Below are 25,427 nucleotides of genomic sequence, written 5' to 3' on the forward strand. Positions count from 1 at the left end.
CCTGAGCTCAAACAATCCCGCCCAGCTTGGCCTCCCAGAGAGCTAGGATTATAGGCATGAGCCACCACGCCCAGTCAAAAAAACACCTGTTAATAGACATTAAACATTGATGAAATAAACTTTAGTAAATACTTTTTTTGAAATCAGGGAAATAAATGGCATTGTTTATATTTTAAAAATATCTTTAATATCTGACTTAACAAAAGACAGCTGGATTCTCATATCTACTTCAGTATTCTAGCTGTTGGAATGTGTTGTTTTGAATGAAGTATATGAAGAAAATCTGGCCTCGCACAGGTATGCAGTTGGAAAAAGGAGGAATATTTTAAAAGCCTTTCAGATAATTGTGGATATTTTTCTTTGATATTATACCAAAACTCAACAAGTGGTAGTTTCTTAATGTAGAATGTGAAACCATATCAATTAACTTAAAACATATTGCTCTGTCAACATGCTTTGAATAGATCTTGTTTCCATGCATGATTCTGCTAGATCATGCATTGTTTCCTTGAAAAAATTTGGTTCACTGAATTATTTGCTTTCAAATGTTGATGTATTTTATTATTCAGTGCCAAGCATCACTTGCATTAGTATCTTCAATCAAAACAAGTTTTTAAGGATTGGGAAACAGTGATAGATAGATACAAGTTTTCTAAAATTTGACTTTTTGCTTGAAAGCTTGAATTTTTCATTGTCAACAAATATTTTGAGTTGTATGTTTGAAGTGACAGGCTTAATACACTCATTATTGAGAGAAATTCTGCCAAAATATTCAAATAATTGCACAAGTATTTTTTATCAAGACAGTATTGTGCTTTGATATGCAGCAGAAATGTTTCATGCATTCTTCCCGTTTTATCATACTTCCCTTAATGTTAAGACATGTACTTAGGGTTGAGATTTAATAAAATGAATAATTTTCACCTTTTCATCAGGTCATTCATCTGTAAAACTGGCTCTTTCCCCTTATCTCTCCCTTGGAACTAGTGTAGTTTGGGTCTACTGCCTTGATTTGTGCTAAGGCACCAGCAGTTATACACCATCTTGTACTCTCGGTACAAATACGTACACTGCAAAAATGACAAATAATGTCTAAGTATCTTTATGAAAATAGATTTGACCTCACAGATCCCAAAAGAGTTTTGAGGACCCACCAAGATTATGTAGATCATACTTTGCAAGTCATTATTTTAGTTGAAACCTTTTGAAAATATCAGTTATAGTCAAACTAATTTTAACTCATTTTAAAACTACAGTTATATATTTAACCAAGCAAATGTTAGATGCCACTTGGGAAACATAAAGCTAAAATTAAAGAGCAAATCAACATATCTATCCCCATGCAACAGGATCTAGAAAGGAGAAATGAAGAACTTGAAGAACTTTATTTATTAGAGGGTTGTTTTCCTGAAGCAGAGAAATTGAAACGAGAGACTAGATTGCTTTCTCAGGTAAGACTGATTTCTTTCTCTCTCTTTTTTTAAGCTAATATACTTTGTCACCACAAAAGAGAATTGTGGTCCAACATCTATTTTGATCTCAAGAAACTTTAAATTTATTTATTAAAAAAAAAAACTCCAAACCTTCTCATCTGACAGATTCATTGCTTATGACAAAGTAAATTGATATAACTTTGTAGAAAGCTATTTGTCAGTAATAATATCCTTGAAATGTTTATATACTTTGACTCTGATTCAATTGTTGGGAATCTATACTGAGGAAATTATCCTATATTACGATGTAGCTGGGAATAGTAACTCACACCTGTAATCCCAGAGCTTTGAGAGTTGGAGGCAGGAGGATTGCTTGGAGGCAGGAGGATTGCTTGAAGCCAGGAGTTTGAGACCAGCCTGAACAACACAGTGAGAACCCCGTCTCTACAAAAACATTTAAAAGTTCACTGGGTGTGGTGGCTTGCACCTGTAGTCCCATTTGCTTGGGAGGGTGAGGCAGGGTTGCTTGAACCTAGGAGTTTGAGTTTGCAGTGAGCTATGATTGCACCACTTCACTCCAGCCTGGGTTACAGAGCCTGAGTGACAGAACAAAACAAAAACAAAGAAAAAAATGTAAAAGCTTTGTGCTTCAGGCAATCTAGTTTTGCTCAAAGCAGCATAACTTTGGAAATAATATAGATGAGTATCAAGAGAAAAATGAAAAATTTGTTATAATGTGGCAAAAGATTATGGTATAATTTTAAGTGAAAAATGTTAAGTACAGTACAATATGATTGCAAATGTAAAATTTGCATGGACTACAAAATGAATTGAAGGACTCAATATACTGGCTGCTAGTGGCAGCTAGCAATTAGTAATAACTTGGGAAGTAGAAATTATACCAAATGTTGGCTTTTGCAAATAAGCCCTGTGATTAAAGAGGAAAACAGCAAAACAAAACCACTCAAATAATATCTTAAAAATAAAATATGAACGTAAATGTATTTCTGTTTATCTGAATATTGAGGATTAGAAATTATGTGGATGAAGAAGAATTTGGTTATTTTAGACCTATCTTAAGTTACCACCTAAAGCTATTATATGTTTTTGTCTAAATTGGGAAAACTGATGTAAAAAGAAAATCATAGCCTCAGGCATCTGTGAAGAACTAACTGGCCCCATAGATCATTCATTAAGGAGATTTCTTGCTAACCTCCCATAAGCAAGGACATGCAAATTGTACCTAAAACTAAAAACTATCTTCTTCCACACTAGTAGTGAATTATAAGTTTACTTTACAAGCAATAGATCTGGAGACAACATAGAATCACACATTCTTCGATCTATCCAGGGACATTTACATAATTGATACTTCCTTCACTCCCTTTTTATACATAAAATGTAGATTTCTTGGGCTTCACAAGAATGTAGCCACTACCTCATCCAGCCCTCCACCCCGTCTGTATCCTTCTCTTCGTATGCCTTTAAAATGCTGAAAGTTTCAACCTCTCCTTAAGAAAAAACAGCCACAGTTTGTCTGTGATTGGTGTTTTCCCCAGTGCATCCTCAAAATCTCGGCTTAATAAACCTCCATTGATTGAGATTTTTGCCTCATTCCTTTATTTGGGTGATACTGGGTTATGAGAATTTATATTTCAGAAAAGTAATTTAATCTTTGGTTCAGTCTTCATCCTTCTGAACCTTTAAACAATTTTATCCCACAGTGGAAACATTACATTCAATGTGATGGGAGTCCTGATCCTTCCATAGCCCAAGAAATGAATACTTTCATTAGCCTATGGAAAGAGGAAACAAATGAGAGTTTTGAGGAAGTGGTTAAGAAGAGTAAACTAGTACTAAATGTAAGTATTTAAGTATTATCCTTTAAATTGTTTATTACAAATAGTCTGATATTGACTCCAAAAATGAAAATAAATTAATGTATTATGAGCTTCTGAACTCTTGGCTATAGAGAGAGGTATTTGCTAATCTTTTCATTTTGTTTCCTTTTACAACTCTTGGCTATGGAGAGAGGTATTTGCTAATCTTTTCATTTTGTTTCCTTTTACAACTCCTAGAAATCTTTTGCCACCTTAGATAAGGTCAACATAACACATAAATGTGAAGTAATCTTTCTGTAATTCAAGCTGAAAAAAAAATCAAGTTGCATGCATTTATGTAGATAACTCGTGGGGATGGGGAAAGCGGGTGTTTTATTCTCAGCTGAAATTATCCACTGTTCAGTAATTCAGCGACCATGACTTTTAATGCTTACTAGGTGCCAGGCATACACTCTTTTAGGCACTGGGAGTACAAAGATGAGTAAGACTATTCTAACTTCTGCTGCAAATAGGATTGTTAGGGTAGCCTGAGAAGCTTCCACTTTACAATGCACTTAAGAATACTGGGAAAAAATATTTAATGACTTAAATCCGTTGCCTAGTTCATGAAAAACTAAAGGAAAACCTTAGAGGCCATAAAACAATCCAGAAAGTGAGAAAGTCTCAAAGCCAGTGGCTTTCCAGAGATAATATGCTAACTCCTAGTGGTTTAGCAGTGGTTTAAAGGGCCATCAAGAGACAGAGCCTAGGGTATGTGCAAGCTGGCAAGTTGGATCAGAGACCATGTATGTCTGGGAGCCTCAAAATGTGTTAATAGGGAAAAAATCCACTATACAAGAGGAGATAATAAGATGTGATTGGCTCATCTCTAGCTTAGTGAAGGGGAAACAAAGATGTCTCCACTGAGAATTCTTAATCATGAGTGAATCAGAAGTTGGATTAGAAGAATTTACCAGAATATAGCAAAAAGAGTTAGAAAATATGAAAGAGTGATTAGCAGACATGTTTGATACAGCAAGATGGTCTAAAAATATATGGAAAAGGAGTATCAGAAGGAGATATAGAAGAATGGAAAAAAGACAATATTCAAAGAGATAATGAGTAATGATTTTCCAGAATTGATGAGATATGAACCCTCAGATTCAGGAAGTCCAAAACATTTTAAGTAAAAAGAACAACTTTTTTTATGCTTACAACACTTCTGATACCAAATGCGTGTGGGGTTTTCCCACACCAATTCTCTAACTCGTCATATAGCAAGTGGGTGTCTTACAATTCAGTACTGATATTTAATATTAACTACTGGAGTTAGTGTAGATCCCACAGCTTAAGGGCTCAGTACTGCAAGACTGCCTGTCCCCTTCCAATCACAAGTCCCAGGTTGTCACCTGTACTTCTAACCAAGCAGCTATAAATCAGGAGTCTCCACTACCCCCTTCAGGTTAGGTAATTTGCTATAATGGCTCACAAATTCAGGGAAACATTTGTTTATATCTACTGGTTTGTTACAAAGAATACAAATGAACAGCTAGATGAAGAAATACATAGGGTGAGGGTTTGTAGGAAGGGGCATGGAACTTCCATGCCCTCTGTGGACACACCATCTTCCCAGTATTTCCATGTGTTCATTGGCCCACGTCTCTGAACCCCATCATTTAGGGGTTTCCTGGAAACCTCATTGCATACCGTGTTTCCCCCAAAATAAGACCTACCCATAAAATAAGCCCTAGCAGGATTTCTAAGCATTTGCACAATATAAGCCCTATCCTGAAAATAAGACCTAGTGATGGGCGTGGCTACACAGTGTATCTGCACAACCAAGGCATTTATTTCCTAGCAGTGTGGTAAAGAAGACGAGTAGCCTTTCTCATCTGCCCCATTGTGACAGCTACTATCCCAGAGGTGACCTGAAAGGTGCGGGCAGCCCCACCAACAAGGTCGGCTCCTGCTGCCAGGTCCTGGCCAATGGTTCTAAAGGAAATAGTCGCAAGAAATTCAGGATGGAATTTGGGGTTTGGATAGTTAGGATGATGTTCCAGAAGAAGACGACTTAACTATATTTCAATAAATGTAGATTGTTGGCTGGGTGTGGTGGCTCATGCCTTTAATCCTACCACGCTGGTAGGCCAAGGCGGGAGGATCGCTTGAAGTCAGGAGTTCCAGACCAGCCTGAGCAAGAGCGAGACCCCATCTCCACTAAAAATAGAAAGAAATTAATTGGCCAACTAAAAATATATAGAAAAAATTAGCTGGGCATGGTGGTGCATGCCTGTAGTCCCAGCTACTCGGGAGGCTGAGACAGGAGGATCACTTGAGCCCAGGAGTTGGAGGTTGCTGTATGCTAGGCTAATGCCACGGCACTCTAACCTGGGCAACAGAGCGAGACTCTGTCTCAAAAAAAAAAAAAAAAAAAAAATTGTAGATTATTGTACCGTACTTAAAAAAAACACATGCCTGAAAATAAGACGTAGGGTGTCTTCTTGAGGAAAAATAAATATAAGACCCTGTCTTATTTTCGGGGAAACGTGTAGTAATGATTGATTAAATCACTGGGCATTGATGATTAGCTCTATGTCTAGTCACTCGCCACTCCCTGCAGGCTAGGGAGTGGGGCTGAAAGTCCCAGCCTGTAATCACATGGTTGATCCCTCTAGCAATCAGCTGCCATCCTGAAGCTACCTAGGGGCCCATCAAGAACGACCTTATTAGCAAAAACTCAGGTATGGTTAAAAAAAGGCTTATTATGAATAGCAACATAGGCTCTTATCACCGCTATTCTTAGGGTTTTAGAAGCTCTGTGCCAGGAGTAAGGGGCAGAGATTTCTTTAGATTTCTATACTTAAACACAACTACACAGTAATAGAAACTAGAAGGAATTCACTCCTCTTATTCCTGTTATTATCCCTTAATGCTTTTTTTGCTCCCATTCACAATATTTTTATGCTTCTTGTCACTGTTGCTGTAGTATACTGCCCCATGTTGCTATAAGACACAGTAACTCCAGACTCGTAAGTTCATACCATGCATTCTCTGATTTTATCTGGACCACAATGTTATAAGATTCATTTTACATTTGAAGAAACATAGATTGTGACTTGCCTACAGTCCCCTATGAGACCTTAGTTGTGTTACAGCAAGTTTTACAGCAGGTGGACCTGAATCAAAGTTTATTCACCAGTGGGCTCAGAGGGGCCTCACCGCCAAATTCTGAGCACTATCTACCCGATTTTTCCCATTTTTATTAAGTTGGAGTGGGGTACCAGGTGTAGGTTAGTTGATGTGCCAGGCAGTAGATTTAGTGTTATGCTGATGCCAGACAATAGACTAGTTGATGGGCCAGCAAACAGGTTAGTATTATGCTGATGTGGGTCTTCCATCCATGAGAAGTGAGGGTCTCTGGTGCCTGATGCGCCAAGTAATAGATGGGGGTTTCCCTTATCAGTTGGACCTTGCTCTGACTTTCCAAAGGCCCCAAAGAGTCTTCCATACACTCTGAGGTATTTAAATGTCAATGGATTCATACAATGTTCTTGCCACTGTATGTCCTCTCGCCCAGGGAAGATGCCTGTGAACTAAAATAAAATCCTAAGCCCCCAGCTGACTGAATCGACCCCTTCTTGGCCATGGAGACCCCAGAAAATCCTTAAAACTGAGTTGGTGGCCATGAGGAGAAGGGAGGTCAGATGTACCTCCTTATGCCTCCTCCCTTTTGGAGTTACTCTTTTTTTCTTTTTTTTCTTTTTTTTTTTTTTTTTTTGAGACAGAGTCTCACTTTGTTGCCCAGGCTAGAGTGAGTGCCATGGCGTCAGCCTAGCTCACAGCAACCTCAAACTCCTGGGCTTGAGTGATCCTTCTGCCTCAGCCTCCCGAGTAGCTGGGACTACAGGCATGCGCCACCATGCCCGGCTAATTTTTTATGTATATATCAGTTGGCCAATTAATTTCTTTCTATTTATAGTAGAGATGGGGTCTCGCTCTTGCTCAGGCTGGTATTGAACTCCTGACCTTGAGCAATCCGCCCGCCTCGGCCTCCCAAGAGCTAGGATTACAGGCGTGAGCCACAGCGCCCGGCCTGGAGTTACTCTTTGTAATAATAAAATATTAAATCGATTATTAACAGGACCTACAGCCATGCAAGACAAAGGTTAAACCACACCTGCAGCCCATCAATTAACAGATTCCTTGAGGCGTATCTCTGAGTAACAGACTTCCTTAATTTAAAATATTCCAAGCCTTCAGACAAAGCCTCATTTCTTTAACCAGTTACAACAATTACAAATCGAAGAATGTTTGAACTCACCTCTAACCTGCTAACCGCCACAGATGCCCTGCTTTTCAGGCCAAACCAGTGTATACCTTCCATGTATTGATTTATGGTTTTACATGTAATTCCTGTTTCCATGAATGTATAAAATCAAACTATAACCCAGCTGCCTTGGACACATATTCTCAGGACTTCTGATGCCAGTTCTGGAATCTGATACTCTGCAATTAGCAGGAAGGCAGTGGGAAGTAGCACTAGAAATTCACCAGTTATGAGTTGAAGGGACATCTTCCTGTTACAAGAACATGGAACATGGAGTACAGAGTAGAAGTAATAAATAACAGGGAAGATGGGAAAAGGATAAGTAAAACAAAACAGGAGACAGAAGAGGAGAGTGATCCCAGTAACAGCAACCTAAAGCAAAAAGCCGCAAAAGGAGTAGCCAGAGTTGCATAGCAATAATAGAAGGAAATGACGTGATAGTGAACACCAAATTCTGAATTTTGAAACTCTTATATAGCACCCAATCTATGCCGAGCTTTGGAAATATTAACTTCCTGAGTTCTCATAATAACACTGAAATAGGAGGCACCATTAACCCAATTTTTCAAATGAGGAAGTTGAGGCACAGAGGCGTTAAGTAACTTGCCCAACTCCACACTGCTAGTAAGAAGTGGCTAGGATAGAAGCCCAGCATTCTTGGTTGAGTCCTATGCTACTGTGTTTATTCTCTTAATTTAGAAGTTTTCTATGTATTTTCCATGTCAATATTAAAAATTAAATTTTGCTACTTACTAGTTTTTCCTCGATCATCCAGTGCTCAGTTTCCTCATCCATAAAATAGGCACAATAACGGTATCTACCTCATAGAGTTATGTGAGGATTAAATGGATCAAAACATATAGAGCATTTGGAATAGCTCTTGGTACATAGTAAGCATTAAGTAAATATTGATAGTTTTTCTCCTCCTCCTTGTTAACATACTGTTGTTGTTATTCCTATTATTCTGTTAAAGGGGAAAAAAACCCAAATTCTGTAAAATAAAGAGGGCCTAAGTGCAGTGGCTCACACCTGTAATACCATGTTTCCCCCAAAATAAGATCTACCCATAAAATAAGCCCTAGCAGGATTTCTAAGCATTTGCGCAATATAAGTCCTACCCCGAAAATAAGACCTAGTGATGAGTGTGGCTACGCAGCATATCTGCACAACCCATGCATTTCGTCACTGAGTAGTAAAGAAGATGAGCAGCCCTTCTCATCTGCCCCATTGTGCTAGGGTGTCCTCTTGAGGAAAAATAAATATAAGACCCTGTCTTATTTTCGGGGAAACATGGTACCAGCACTTCTGGAGGCCAAGTCGAAGGATTGCTTGAAGCCAGAAGTTCAAGACCAGCCTGGGCAATAACAAGACCCCATCTCTACAAAAAAACACAAAAATTAGCCAGGTGTTGTGGCTCATACTGTAGTCCTAACTACTCAGGAGGCTGAGGTGGGAGGATTGTTTGAGCCCAGGAGTTTGAGGTTGCAGTGAGCTATGAGGATGCCACTGCACTTTAGCTCAGGCAACAAAGCGAGACCCTGCCTGAAGGGATGAATGGATGAATGGGTGGAGGGGTTTATTCTGAATGGAATATTTGTTTCCAAGGCCCAGGGATCCATACCCAAGAAGTCTTGAGCAAGTGGTCCCAAGGCAGTTGGGTTACAGGTTGGTTTTATACATTTTAAGGAGACAGGAGTCACAGGTAAAATCAAACATCAACACATGAAAAGTGTGAATTGGTTTGGCCTGAAAAGGCTGGACATCTCAAAAGGGAGGGGGCTTACAGATTATAAGTGGGTTTAAAGATTCTTTGATTTATAATTGCTTAAAGAGATGAAGCTTTGTCAAAGGCTTATTTTAAGTTAACATAGAGAAGTCTGTTAACCAGAGACAAGCCATAATATACCTACTCAAGTGTTCTATAAAGCAAATCGATGGCTTTCAGGTGATTTAACATTTGCTCCGCATGGCCTTAGGTCCTGTTAATAATTCAGTATTTTGTTGTCATAAAGAGTCTATTTTGTCAGTCTTATGATCTCTATTTTAACATTAATGCTGATCAGTTGTTGTATCTAAACTCCAAAAGGAGGAGGGGGTATAACAAGGCATGTATTAATACAACTTCCTTTCCCTTAATGGCCAAGAATTCAGTTTTAATGTTTTTCTGGGGTCCAAGAAAAGGTCCATTCAGTTGGCTAGTGGGAGGTGAGTAGCTTATGATTTTATTTAAGTTTACAATTCATAGTCTTAGACAATGACAAGTTGTGACTCATCTGTCGACTTGCTAATCAAACTGTTACACATAGTTAAAAATACTAAATAAGGGAATTTTAGGGGGAAATATTTATTTCTCTGTGATCTTAAATTACAGAATAAATATAGAAAAGGATTTCTATGTTTTACCGGAGATAAGATATGTTCCTGAATTCAAATTTGGTAGAATATCCCCTTTTTCACTTCTCCTTTGATTATTTGTCAGAGGATTAATGTAAATACTCTGTTATTCTGTTACTTTATAGTTAATTAGGAAATTGAAGTTAATTTTATTGGAAACTCCACTATGTGATTTGCAAAATAAAAATATAATACAGTACCAAGAATCAATTCTACAACTGCAAGAACTCCTCCATCTTAAATTTAATGTAGCCACAGAAATACTTCTCAGAGTAAGTGTGATGTTTTGCTTAAATACTATTAACTTTTATAAGAGTTAACATTTTATGCTACCTAATACAATAATCCAGTATTAGGGTTTTTTTTTTTAAAAATCCAGAGATTATGGAAAAGTCAGTAGAATAATTTAAAGTGTGTATATTTACCTAGATTTAACTGTTAATATTTTATTTTTAAAGAAATAAAATGTTATCAATATAGCTAAAGTCTAGTTTTTTTTACACTTCACAAAGTTTACTAAGTTCATTATGAAAATAAGTTTATAAAACATTATATATTAGATATTCTCTGTAGATAAATCAATTGGTATAAGATTATAACTATTGGTAATTACAATCTATTTTTCTATTTTGAAAATACTATATTCAAACATGATGTTGGAAGAATAGTACCATGAATCCCCATATGCCCTCTACCTAGATTCAGTAATTTTTTTAGATTTATTGAGGTATAATTGATAGACAAAAATCAATAATTTTAAAATATTTTATAATATTTGCTTTATCTCTATCCTTACTTTCCCTGGTACTATTTGAAAATTGTAGATATTATGGTACTTCATCCCCAAATATCTCAGCACTAAGGTCCAACAACCACAAAATCATTATACCTAAGAAAATTAATAATCTGTAATATCTTCTAATATTCAGTTCATACTCAAATTTTCCCTGAATATCTTTTATAGCTGTTTTCATTTTGTTTTTTAAATCAGAGAACAATCTACACTCATACATTGTTTTTGGCTATCTTTTGGTTACTTTGGTGTCTTTTGGTCTAAAACACCATCTTTTATACAAAGATGTAGAATATGTTCTAAGTACAAAAAGTATTGCAAAGAAAGTTTAACATCACTAAGTTTATTGTTAGCAGTGATATTCATGTTGTAACTTTGCACAACTATTTTTTGTTTATTGTAGGACAAAGGAAATGTATTATTAGTAACCAAGATTTTTATTTTAAGAGAAAAGAGATATAATCTATAAAAGGAAATTAGAAAAAAAGTACTGTAATGTTAAATTTGAAATGGAAAATCGGTATGAACTAGGTTTCTTTTTATTTCATAAAGAGGAAGCAAGACTAATTAGGGTAAATGGTGGTTCCAGGTCTGGGCAGGAAAAGTGAAAGATAAGGCTGGATTATTTTATTTTGATAGAAAGCAAGTATATGCTCAGAGACTAATGGATCATATCAAAGGAACAGAGACTAGTTTAGAGGTGGAGACCAAATTTGGAATAATTTGAATATCAGAAAGAATAATGATTATAATAATTTTGTAGCACATTGAATAAATTAAAAAGCCATGAGTCTATAGTGATACTTTTAAAAGAAAGGGGAAAAGTGGGATGAGGAAGAATACTTCTTTATAGAAGAATACTATCTAACTAATGTGAAAGGAATAATCAATTAGAAAATCACCATTTTCAATGCCCAAGGTAGTAATTGATTCAGATAAGGATCCTAAGTGGCTACCTAAATGATTAGGTAAAAACTTGTTGAGGAACATGTTGTTCTCATAGTGCTAAAGTATTTGACCATATATTACTTATTGATTGGGGAAAATGTACTTTACCATGGGAAGATGTGGTAGTCAACACTTTAACCAAATGATCAAGTCTTCTTCATTAATAGTAGGACATCATATTCCTCTTGATGAGATGCAGTATCAAGAGCACAACATAACCTATGATGCATTCTTGCTAAAAATGGTTAATCTGAATCTAAACCCCTAGACCTTACAGTGTACAAAAAATAAACGGGATAGAGGAGCAAGTTAAACAATACCATGAGGAAACAATCACATAAATTTACAATGTGGAACAAGGTTCTATAGGACAACTATCCTGAACATTTCAAAAAGTTGAAGTCACAGAAAACAAAACGTGTGGGGAGATAATCACTTTTTTAAAAAAGTTAGCAATCAATACAATACCCAACACTTTTAAGTTTTTACATTATAACAACCAAACACATATTAAATTACTTAAACCCTTTATGAAAGCTGAGCAATAGGCATCAAACTAATTTTTTTATTTAAAAAAATTAAGAACATCCTTAAATTATATGTTTAATATTGGATATCAGGTATTGGACTAGTAAAACAAATGACTTATCTGGATTCCATAAACAGAATATTTTGTTTTCTAAACTTAATATGTTCACAGATAGGCTAACTTGTGCAGTAGAACAGTCTACATTTCAACAAAATACAGGTAAAGAAGCATGTGTGTAGTTAAAATGGAAAGTCATGATTCTGATGTTAAGATTGAAAAAGGTAATATTCTAGTAATCCACAGGTGCTACCTGTATTTCTCAAAGCAACAAAACTATTAAAAAAAAATTTAAAAAGAGAAACAGAGCAAAAAAGGAGAGGCATATTTAATTAGGTAAATACATTTGCATGCTTTAAAGGATTTTTAAAAACAATTCTTTCTCATTTTGATTGAGCTTTATTTTTACCCACATTACTCTTTTAAGTAAATAATAAAGGAAATCCAACACATAAGTGAAGAAATAACTTATCAAAGTTGTATAATTTCTGAAGCCTCTGGCCCGTTATAATGGTTTCTTTTTCTCTTACAGCAAGCTAGTACTTTAGCAGATCTGGACAGTGGAAATATGGAAAAAATCATTCGAGATGAAAATGTTACTCTGTATGTATGGGCAAACCTCAAGAAGAATCCAAGGTACCCCTGTGGGTGACACTATCTCTGTAGGTGGAAAGACATTAAAGTCATGATTGCCAGGCAGGTGCCTGCTGCATAGTAGCATGATATACTTGGAAAAACCCATGTTAGGAAGTCAGCCAACTAGGGGATTGAATCATAGATCTACTGTTTACTTTAGGCAAGTTACTTAGCCTTGGTGAGCTTCAGTATATCATCAGAAAAAATGATTATACTATTTAATAGGATAGGATTGATGATTAAACAGTGTATGTAGAAGTTATAGCATGATGTAGTACAAACATATATGCATGCCAAGCCTGGTGGCTCATGCCTGTAATCCCAACACTTTGGGAAGCCAAGGCAGAAGGATTGCTTGCCACCAGGAGTTTGAGACCAGGCTGGGCAACATAGCAAGACCCCATATCTAAAGAAGAACAGAAACAAAAAGATAAATATACATGCAATAAATATAAGGTCTTCCCCCTTCTCTTCACTCACTTAATCCCACTTCCTCTCAAAAAAGTAGAAGTGATAGGTGCTTTCTACATAGCAATCTGGACCTTAAAAAATATATACATTTATCTTTGTGAACTGTTAAAAATAATATACTTTGTTATTTTTTAGACATTTAAGTGATGTTTCCCCAATTGTTTTCAACAAAGAAACATCTTTCTGAGGAATGATAGTGATAACAACAAATTCATAATCATTTGGTTGCTGCTTGATCTTAAACATTTCAAATTGATTGCATTAGTAGGGCAATGAGTTTTTGGGGGAAATTACCAGAATAAAAATTAGAAGGCCTAAGTTCTGGTCCCAGCTCTGAAAAAACTACTCATATGACACTGAATAAAATTGGACTTTATTTTTGAAATTTAGTAAAAGGAATAAAATATTTTTTAAATTCCTTCCATTTGCTACAAAATACTCTTTGGTTTTATCTAATTAGAGACAATTTTCATTGTAAGATATATACAGAAAAGAGTAAAGGAACTTAATCAGAGTAGTTTTCAAAGATAGAAGTAAAATAATAGCTCTACTCTTTACCCAGGTTTAAGAAGAGAATTGCAGTGGTATCTTTTAGTAAGATAAGGAATAGTGGACGCAGAACAAATTATATTTTGATGGTGATGGTGGATGGGGGTTGTAAGGATGAGTTCAGTGCTGGACTTGTTAAGTTTGAAGTACTTATGAGATATCAAAGTGCAGTTGGCTGAAGGCATTGAGGTAGAGTTTATTTCAGGTAGTCATCAACATATAGATCAATGGTTCTTAACTTTTGGGGAGTCATAGATTCTTCTGAACATCAAAAAATTACATATGCTCACACATATGGAAAGGCACTTTTGGACCTCTTAATGTCCATTTGGAGATGCCTCTTTTTTTTTTTTTTTTTTTTTTTTTTTTTTTTTTTTTTTTGAGACAGAGTCTCACTTTGTTACCCAGACTAGAGTGAGTGCCGTGGCGTCAGCTTAGCTCACAGCAACCTCAAACTCCTGGGCTCAAGCGATCCTACTGCCTCAGCCTCCCGAGTAGCTGGAACTACAGGCATGTGCCACCATGCCCGGTTAATTTTTTATATATATATCAGTTGGCCAATTAATTTCTTTCTATTTATAGTAGAGACGAGGTCTTGCTCTTGCTCAGGCTGGTTTTGAACTCCTGACCTCGAGTAATCCGCCCGCCTCGGCCTCCCAGAGAGCTAGGATTACAGGCGTGAGCCACCACGCCCGGCTAGAGATGCCTCTTCCCCCTACCCCACTCCAGGAAAAATAAGACTCATGTTAAAAATAAATAGTATAATAATTGAGTCCACAGAAATAATAATATTCCGAGTGTGTGTGTAGAGGGAGAAGAGAGGAGGGTTTAGGATGGAGCAATGAGTAACATCAGCATTTAGGAGATGGTTAGGAAGAAGGCCATACAGAGGAGACTGAAGGAGCTGCCAGAGATGGAGGAAAAGAGTGGAGTTAGGGATCCCAAGACAGTGTTTTGAGAACGTTAGTGTCAACAACTGGGTCTGTATGCTGCAAAGATTGCATACATATGGTCAGGACTCAAAACCCCAGTGAAATTAAAGTAGAGACTGCTTAGATATAAATTTGAAACAGATCTGGAATTTCCTAAGCTCCCATCTTTTTTGTTAAAATTAATCATTAACAGGTACAGAAGTATCAGATTCTCTAAAACAGAAGTTGGATTTGAAATTCCAAGGATATTAGCAACAAGTAACATTGCTGTACGACTCCTACATACTCACTATGATCATGTTTCTCCTTTGCAAACTGTTCTAACACCACCAAATGAAGAATATACCACCTCAGTAACTGAAATTTTCCAAGATGAAGTTAAGAATTTAGAAAATGCGGTCAGCAAAGAGGACCGTAAAGAGTCTGAACCACAAGAAAGTGGGTCTAAGTTAATTGATGAGGAAGAAATAAAAGTTGAGGAACAAGGTGATATTGAAGTACAAATGGTAGGACACATTTAAATATGTAATTTTAATTTTTTTCTTCATGCATCACGTGTTATTAGATTCCCTTGAAATATTCCTAAGATTTTCCCTAAACTAGAAATGGTCTGAAAACCACTAGCCACTTCCTTACCAGTGCCTCAATTTTTAAAGTGTATCTTTTTTTGCCTTTCATTGATAGTCACTTCATGGTTGAGCCAGTTGCTTCAACATCCTAAAGTTTAGCACAGGAATTGCTCATTTTTATAGTAGGTACATTCCTGGGAAGCTCTGATGACCTTTAATTTTGATATATTTGTTAATATATATTTCAAACTCAAGGGAACTTGCCATTAAATGAAAATTTGCAGTAAATATTTTCATAAACTGAAGGATTATCTGACATCACTTTGTCACTTCCTCCTTTTGGTTTTGTAAGAAAGTATTTTATAAAAATCAATTTTCTTAAAATACTGTCTATATTCCTCTCTGAAAACTTGACATCTTTAGATATAATATTATTTGAGCAATTTAAGAATCATATTCCTTTAGTTGGTTTCTGCTCTTTTTTTTATTGCCACAATTTTCAAACTGTTTACTTATTATGTCAAAAAAATTTTCTCTCAAGAATTTAGTAATACTTTCGCAAAGCTAAGCAGCTTATTAGTTTAGCCATAGTACGTTTGCACGTTAAGAGGGGCCAGAAATATTGGGTTTTCCTACAAGTGCTTAAGACGTGAAATGTATAGGTTTATTGATTCATTTTCTTTAAACATAGGAAAGAGTTAAGGATTACACTGAATACAAATTTAAAATCAGAATAGGCATTATTACATATTCTAAGAACATTTGTGGTTTAAAACTTCTATTTTAAGTATTACACCAGTATCAAAAATCATAGACTCTATAGCAATATAAATAGCAATAGAAAATGATATGATATTAAGTACAGAGAATAATATTTAAAGTCTGATTACAACCATGTAAAATTTTAGAAGGCATAGGAGAGAAGAGCCCAGAAACCTGTGCATACTTGGTATTTTAGAGAGGCAAGAAATGAGTGACTTATTCTCCTTTAAAAATGTGTCATTTTTGTTATAATGTTCTTTGTGCAGTAAGATAGTTTTTAACATAAAAATTTCATTTTAACTCTTAGGTAGCAAAATAGCTTTACTAGAGTTCAATAACATCTCCAGTTCTCTTTCCTTTCCTGAACATATGGGAGGGTTATATTCCACTCCTTGTTGACTCACTTTAGCTAATAAGATGGGAGTGGATATGACAGACTGATTTCTAAAGGGGAAAAAAAAGAATGAGTAAACAGGCCCTGGACTTAATGTTATTTCAGTATGCAGTGAAAAACCAAAATGAAATCCCAATAACTTAAAATTTGCCAGGATTTGTGTTTTTAAATTCATGAAAACAAAGAAAAAATAAAAAGTTATCAAAATTGTTATGAGTATGAAAAGAGTATCTAAAAATATTTGGTCTTGATCTGATCAAAATATTGGATAATTTTTTTTTTTTTTTTTTTTTTTTTTTTGAGACAGAGTCTCGTTCTGTTGCCTCCCCAGGCTAGAGTGCTGTGGCGTCAGCCTTAGCTCACAGCAACCTCAAACTCCTGGGCTCAAGCAATCCTTCTGCCTCAGCCTCCCGAGTAGCTGGGACTACAGGCATGTGCCACCATGCCCAGCTAATTTTTTCTATATATTTTTAGTTGGCCAATTAATTTCTTTCTATTTTTAGTGGAGATGGGGTCTCGCTCTTGCTCAGGCTGGTCTGGAACTCCTGACCTCAAGCCATCCTCATGCCTAGGCCTCCCAGAGTGCTAGGATTACAGGCGTCAGCCACCATGCCTGGCCTCTGCCAAGTTCTTTGATCATAATTAATATTTTATGGAAACCCACTGATATTTCACATAAGAATTTCACATTAATAATTTAAAATTTTTGAAATAATTAGAAACCCTATAACTTGAACCATTACTTGAATTTGCATGACTAAAGCATTTCTTTCTTATGCATATGTCTCAATTAAAGTGGCCTCATGCAATAGAGATTTATTATAGTTCTGTTAATTTGGGCAATAGTTTTACATTAAAAATATAAGCATATGGATTCACTACAATACTGAACCCAGTGCATTTACATATTCTCAAGATTTGTCACTTAGTGGACAGACATTTCCTTCACTCTCAGCCAGTGGGCTTGACAGTACTAACCTAAGCTTTTCTTGGTTTGAATGACCCTTACCACTGAATTGAACTACATTGGTTTTTGTTATTATTTAATGTTATACTGAACAGTTTCAGCTTATAATGATGACTGAAGATATGCAAATGCTAATGTTGAAATTGCCACAAATGTACACCAAGGAAAAGCATACCAGTGGTAAAATGTACATTTTATTTACTATTGGGACCATCTTCAAATAGTCTAGGAAACCCAGAGTAAAGACCAGCAGACAATTAGTGGTATGGCAGAAATAATTATACTTTATGAAAAGCAATATAAACTTCTCCAGAGCCTGGGAAGCTTGGCCAAGAACTGTGTGAATGGTAGATGAAGGAACCTGGCTAGAGGAACTTTATGATATTAGGGGATTTCAAAAGAGAAGTGTGATTGCCTAAAAGATGAGAATGACATTGACTCAATTGTCATGCACATGCTCCCACCCCCAGTTCCAGGAATGAATCCTCTCACTACCACCAAACAGGCACATGTATAGATGCTTAAGCTTATGTAGTGTGCTTATCATTCTTCGAGAAACCTGACAGCATTCTGAAAAAGCTAATATGAATAACGCTAAAGTATATATGATTTCCACAGAAGCACAAGAATTCCTCTAGTGGAGGTGAAGTGTACCAAGGCAGGAGGGGAAAGCCATCTCCTGTGCTGTAGGAGGGTTGGGGAAGGGCAGTGGGTGACTGTCTAGAGTGAAGAATCTCCCAACTCAAAACCAGTTGTCACACCAAGCTGGGTAGAAAAAGAGAGAGCGCGCAGACTCAAACAATTCTCAGCTGGCCCTACACTTGCCACAGATTCTGAACAGTGTGAACCACTTTTTTGTAAGTGTGAGTAGACTGCAGGCAGCAAAAGTCACTGAATTCATAAAGACAATCCATAGTTCAAAAGAGGAAGACAAAGATAATTGGATGGAATTTTTTGGTGGGGGGAAGATTAGAGAAATGATGGATAGAAATAGGAGGTTCAATATCTATATAAAAGAATTTCCAAAGTAGAGAATGGAAAGGATGACTTTGACATAATAATTGATGAAGGGACAGCTGATGAAGATTTAAAATAAATTTTGATTCTTATTTCACCCTATAGACTAAAAATAAATATCAGGTAGATTAAATATTTCAATATAAAAAAACTAAACTAATCAAAACTCATAAAAATAAAAGTATTTGAAGAGAGCATAGGAAAGTTATTTTATTATCTTTACTAAGAAGGCCTTATCAGTGTATCAAAACCAAAACTATGAATGAAAAAGAGATTAATTGGATTCAAACATTTGTATAGGCCCAATAAACCTCATTATAACAAAGTTGAAAGACAATGAACTGGGAAAAATATTTCAACATAGGTGATAGAGTTACTATCTTAATATAAAGAATTTGTATTATACAAACCCTTTTTTGTGCCCTTCCTTTTGCTCTTTTTTCCTGCCATGACAATGAGTCTGGTTGTCATCTGTGGCATATGTATCATGCTCTGTAAACCTAATATCTTGCTCTTGCTTTATAGTCCTATCTTTCTCTCCTCAATAAACCTCATTTCTGTGCTTGCAAAAAAAATAAAAATGGTATACAAATCAATGAGACCATTTCCTAATATAAAATTAAGCAAAGGACATGAGTAGGCGGTTGAGAAAAGAAATACAACTACCCAATAAAATATGAAAATATACTCAACCAAATAATCAAATTAAAAAAACAGATTGAGCATGGAGGGAGGGACACATTTTCACATACTGTTAGAAGTATAAATTTGTACAATCAATGTTTTACACTGTGTAAATGTGCTTATGATTAGTGATTTTACTTTTAGTAATTCATTATTAGGGACAAATAAAAATGAATATGCCAAAGTATTCATTGATGTATTTTTAATAGTAGCAAAAAATTCAAAATATTAATTATAAAATATCCACACAAACATTAGTCACCATTTAAAATGATGATGTAGACTTTATATACTTTAATATGGTGAGATGCCTAGGATGTATTGTTAAGATACTTTTTAAGTTAAAAACTCTGCAATATGATTCTATTTTTCTGAATGCATAGAAGATATTTGGAAGCCTATTCACAATAGAGTGGCTATCTTTGGTGGTAGGGGAAAAGGCATGGGAAAGGTAGTATATTATCAGGGATTTTTACTCTCTGTACATTCCTGTATTATTTGAATTTTCAGTAAATAAGAACTGAACACACATTACTTTCCTCATAGGAAATGAAACAAAATATTTCCTGTTTTGGTCTGAAAGGGTGAAGAGTTCATGATAAACCTCTCTGTGAAATTCCCTTCCTCCTATCACCCCCTCATCCACTTTTCCTAACTTCTACTTGTCTTTCAAGACTTACTTTAAATTCTACCTCCATAAAGTTCTTCCTGTCTCCTTATATTAAATTAGATGTGCTTCCACTATGCTCTTATTATTCTCTTTAATTATTAGAATTATTACCTTAAACACTAAATTATGATCTTATTTCTTGATATACTTTATATTCATAGTACATAGCACTGGGCCTATTAAATGATAAGGGCTCAATGAATGTTTATTGAATGAATGAAGGAATAAGTGAATGAATGGTGGTTGAGTGATAAAAAAGTAGGCCCTGACTTGAGTCTGATTTGTTGTGAGCAGCCTGCATAAGAATAGCCACCCATCTCAAGGAATTCAACCACTATTGCTGTCAAAATAAGAGATACTTAAGATCTTTTTCATTACAGTTGGAAGTGCTGGAGATATGAATAATTTCTACTACCTGTAGGGAATCTGCAAGCTTGTCAGTAGGGATTCTTAGGACCTTCTCCTCAGCAGTTCTGAACCCCCCCCCCTTTACCTCCCTTGTGATCTGGTATAAGGCAGGAAGACTTTGTTTTCATCACTGCAACAGCCTCGGGAAAGGTATGCTCCTCACATTCCAGTTGGAACTCAGAGTGAGTTTGAAGCAATACTTGTAGATGGTGGTGAAGTTTGTATTCCTTTATAATCACAGCCACATGGGAACTATCATAACCCTGATTGTCATCCATAACACATTGGGGTGTGTGTCTGACAAATTGTATTCTAAATTTTAAAAAATGGCATATAAATTCATGAAATTCAACCTCTGTGTGCATGTGTTTAGAGACTACCTATAAGATCAGTAGGCAAACTTACATGTTTCTGTTTTAGAGAAAAGTCTCTATTTTTACAACATTTTTTGTTGTTTAGCATAAGCTGCTTGCCTCATCATTTTATTTTAATTAATTAATTCATTTTTTTTTTTTGAGGTAGTCTTACTCTGTTGCCCTGGTAGAGTATAGTGGCATCATCATAGCTCACTGCAAACTCAAACTTCTGGGCTCAAGGATCCTCATGCCTCAGCTCCCCAGTAGCTGGGACTACAGGTGCAACCACTGGGCCCAGCTAGTTTTTCTATTTTTGGTAGATATGGGGTCTTGCTGTTGTTCAGGCTGGTCTCTAACTCCTGAGCTCAAGCATTCCTCCTGCCTTGGTCTCCCAGAGTGCTAGGATTACAGGCATGAACCACCACGCCCGGCCTTCACTTGTCATTTTAGGTTGGCATATTTTATTATAAATATTATATTTCTTATATCTTTATAATGACTTTAGAGATAATGCAAAGCAAATATATAATGTAGAAGTTTATGACCCACAATGTATGTTATATTTGATATGTGAGATAATCACAAATAAGTAATCAGTACTTAATTTAAAAATTAAATCTCTTAACATTAGAAAATTATGTCTTTCCTTTTTCGTGGGTATATTAAGAACTTTGCCACTAGAGGGCTCTTAATACCATATTTTACTTAATTTAAATGTGTAAAATAATATTGTAGGTATTGGGTAATACTGTATTCCCAATTAATATATCATACAAAATATTTAGAAAAGCCCAACTTTATGAAAAACTAGCACATTTATGAAAAAATTTTTAAATGATAATCACTAGAAAGCTTTTAGTGATCTAAGGAAACCACAAGATAGTATGTGGGTCTTTGAACTTTTTAAAGTTCAAGTTTAAAGTTGTCTCTGTCTTTAAGATACTATAAATAGATATAAGATTTAACATAACATATATAAATATATAATATTAATATTTATTTATCAAACATTTACGAAGTACCTGCTGTAAGGAATTCAACATGATCTTACTTTTAACGAGCCAACAGTCTTGTAGAGGAGAATAACAGTGACCATACGTTCCAGTATGTGCAATGAGAGAGATTATGCATGGGAGTTAAGAGATCAAAATTAATCCAAAATAAAAACAAGCGAACAGGTTGGAAGTCGTCTCTGAAATGGTATCATTTGAGCTGAATCTTTTGATATAGGCATGGACTTTATATAATATGGGGCTTTGAAAGGTTTTTCTGGTAGTATGCAGAGAACAGACTGAGGGGACAGACTAAAAGCACAGTATCTAGTTAAATAATACTGGTAAAGCATGAGAGTCACGGTAGCTTGGATGAAGGTGGTCATAAGAGTTGGATATGTTTGGGGTATGTTTTAGAAGTAAAATAAACAAATCTTGCCGAGTTTTTATTTTGAGAAACTAGGCAGATAGTGGTGTAATTTATCTAAATGAACAAGAATGGGGTGAACCAGTTGAGAGTGACTATGAAACCAGAGTTTTGTTTGGGTCATCGTAGATTTAGGACACACAAATGGAAATGTCAAGTAGGCAAATGTGAATCTGGAGTTCAGAGGAAACTCAGACATAGCTACCATGTACATGTTCGTGTGCTTCATGTGCAGGTTGTGTAGTAAACTTCTCTGGAGTCAAGCAGTGCACAATGTGTGTGGCTAAACAGCATCACTAGTTTATGTTTGGTAACCGTCATCCTATAGATGGTATTTAAAGCCACAGGAACGAATGAGACTTCGGCAGACTCAGGATAATCACTCTTAACTTTTATCTAAAATGAAGCAAGTAATGTTATATTTTCAAAACTTATCTTCAATTCCTTATCAAGAGCCAGTTCCAATAATTTATTCTGAAGTTATAGTGAAATTTAAATTATCTTTTGATGAAAAAAAAAATGGATTTCAGACCAGAAAACTACTTTTGTGTAAATCTGATGATGATGGACAGTAAAATTCAAGACATTCTATCAATTTGTAGTGTCATTGCCAACATTTTGCAGATATTATCAGTATCATCTACTTTATTAATAATTGTTGGTATCAGTTTCCTATATTCTTTCAGAATGATTTTTATGGCTTTTGATTGACTTAGTTATGTTTTTACATTTAAATCTTTTATCCATCTGGAATTTATTTTAGTGTAAAGTGGGAAAGAATCTAAATTTATTTTATTGCAAATCTTAGCCAGCTGTCTAAAAACACCATATAAACCTAGGCTTTTTCCATTGATCTGAAATGCCATATGCTAAATTCCCAAGTGAATCCTAAGATCTATTTTTAGAATCTCTACTCTGTTTTCACTGATCCACCTATTCATGATCCAGATTATGTTTTTATAACAAATTGAAATTGCACATATATTAAAAGAATTTTCATGTTACAATATCTGTGCAGTTATCAGGTTGCAGTGAAAGTGCTTTGCTGCTTAGCATTCCATGAAGTTCTTCCATATTATAAGCCAGGTCTGGTATATATTGGGCCAACATGTCATTGAAAAGTTATACTTTAGCTACCTGCTTCTCTGCTTCATATTCTGTCAACATTTCTAAGCAAACATCTTTTAGAAAATGTTACTTACTATATAGATTTATTATAAATCTATAAATCTAGTGCAAGTCAAATAAAATTTCTAATCACTAATTTTTGAGACTTGAAAAAATACTATGAAAGTTTAGAAGAAAAAAATACCTGGTTGGCTGGGCATGGTGACTAATGCCTGTAATCCTAGCACTCTGGGAGGCCGAGGTGGGAGGATTGCTTGAGCTCAGGAGTTGGAGACCAGCCTGAGCAAGAGTCAGACCCCATCTCTACTGAAACATAGAAAATATCACCTGGGAGCGGTGATACACACCTTTAATCCCAGCCACCTGAGAGGCTGAGGCAGGAGGATTGCTTAAGCCCAGGAGTTTGAGGTTGCTGTGAGGTAGGCTAATGCCATTGCACTCTAGCCTGGGCGACAGAGTCTCAAAAAAATAAAAATAAAATAAATAAAATTCACACACACAAAAAAAAAAAATACATGGAAAATAGCCAATTTTGTAACAGAATTACGATGAAGGAAGACTTTTATTACCAGATGTAAAACATGATGAAAACACAAATATTTTATTGGCTTTATTGCCAACAAACTTAAGCTTTATAATGTATAAAAACTAGGAAGGATTATATTGTCAACAAATGAGATTTAAAGTTTAAGTTTTGTGCAGGAGCATGTTCTGATGACACAGATGCAATGACAGGAAAGCATTTTAGAGTAGCTATCAGGATAAAGGAGCTGGCACTAGAATGTAAATTGACACACTACTTTCCTCATCAAGAAGTCTAACTTCAAAAAAGAGTCAATCGAGCTAAAGAGCAATAAAAACTTTTTTAAAAATTGAATTATGTAAAGGCAATATGCTAAATGCAAGATTGTTCTCTGTAGTATGTGATGATATAGAAACCTATAAATTCCTTCCTGTTACCGCATGCTGAAGTACTATGGTTATCAACTGAAAAAGTCTGAATTCTTATTGTTCTACAAGGTAAGAAACCAGTTTGGTCTAAACTCTTTGAAGAGTTCTCAACTTTTTAAAGATGTGAATTAGCCTGACTTGCTTATTGGTCTGATATCTTTGGTATTTGTAATGATCATAATCCTCCCTGTAAGAAATATAACTTGTTTTTTAAAGGGAAATAATATTAAATATCAAAGGCCACCTGAATGTTTCACAGGTACCTCAAATTCAACATTCCACAATTGAATTCATTAATTTCCCCAAACGTGTTCTTCTTTTCTTCTTGTTGCCACTGTTCACCTGATTACCTAAACCTGAAAGTGAGCCTCAGCACCAATCACCATACAATTATGTTGATTTTGCCTCCTCCTCATCTCTCATATGTGCTCCTTCTGGTGGCCCTGCCTGCTTCTACGTTGGTCAGGTCCTGATTCTCTTTACCCTGGACTTCTAACACTTCACTGAGTGGGCCATTCAGCCGCTGGCCACTGGAATACTCTTTCCAAATGCAAATTTCTTCATGACAGTTTCCCACTGAAGGCCTTTTGTGGGCTCTTTTGCCAGTGGGAGAAATTCTGAAGTGCTTAAAGTGGCACCGAGAGCTCTCCACAATCTGGCTCCTGCACCTCTCCAGCCTCAGATCTTTACACTCTCCTGGCATGCTTCACTCCAACCATACCAGACCACGTGGGCTGCATGGAGAATGCAGTAGTGTTAACACTCGTCAAGAGGAAGACACCTAGGGCAATATGGTGATGAGAGTGAGGGAAAGGATAGTTTACTAAGGGGCCTTGTCTTTGTGTCATCGTTGAGGATGAGAGTGAGTCATGGAAGGATTAACTGGCTTTAAGTTTCTAACTAGAATTCTGGTATAGGTTATTCTGTTGCTTTGGAAATACAGGTACTATCTGAGGTCAAATGAAGTTTGCTGGATATCATGCAGTTTGCAACTATTAGCTCACATGTGCCAACTTTTTATTTTTTTTATTTCTAATTATTATGGCTACATAAGAGTTGTATATCCTTTATAGGGTACATGTGATGTTTCAATACAGGTATACATTGTGAATTAATAAAATCAGGGTAATTGGAGTATCTGTCGCCTCAGGCAATATCCTTTCTTTGTGTTAGGAACATTCCAATTCCACATGTTTAGTTATTTTAAAGTATA

General features: G+C 35.7%; 1 protein-coding gene across 5 annotated transcripts in view; it reads left to right on the plus strand.

Moving 5' to 3' along the window:
• DNAI7 (dynein axonemal intermediate chain 7) overlaps positions 1-25,427 on the plus strand; it is a 58,249-nt gene that overhangs the window by 11,291 nt on the left and 21,531 nt on the right. For 4 of the 5 annotated variants that reach the window (XM_076007567.1, XM_076007562.1, XM_076007566.1 and 1 more), the window contains 5 exons: positions 1,350-1,451; positions 3,158-3,295; positions 10,100-10,246; positions 12,834-12,937; positions 15,083-15,395. In XM_076007567.1, coding sequence (XP_075863682.1) covers positions 1,350-1,451; positions 3,158-3,295; positions 10,100-10,246; positions 12,834-12,937; positions 15,083-15,395 — 804 coding nt within the window. The remainder of the gene's footprint in view (positions 1-1,349; positions 1,452-3,157; positions 3,296-10,099; positions 10,247-12,833; positions 12,938-15,082; positions 15,396-25,427) is intronic. The other variant, XM_076007565.1, reaches the window with a different exon arrangement.

This window comes from Microcebus murinus, chromosome 10, assembly GCF_040939455.1.
Source record: "Microcebus murinus isolate Inina chromosome 10, M.murinus_Inina_mat1.0, whole genome shotgun sequence".
In the NCBI taxonomy this organism is placed as follows: domain Eukaryota; kingdom Metazoa; phylum Chordata; class Mammalia; order Primates; family Cheirogaleidae; genus Microcebus; species Microcebus murinus.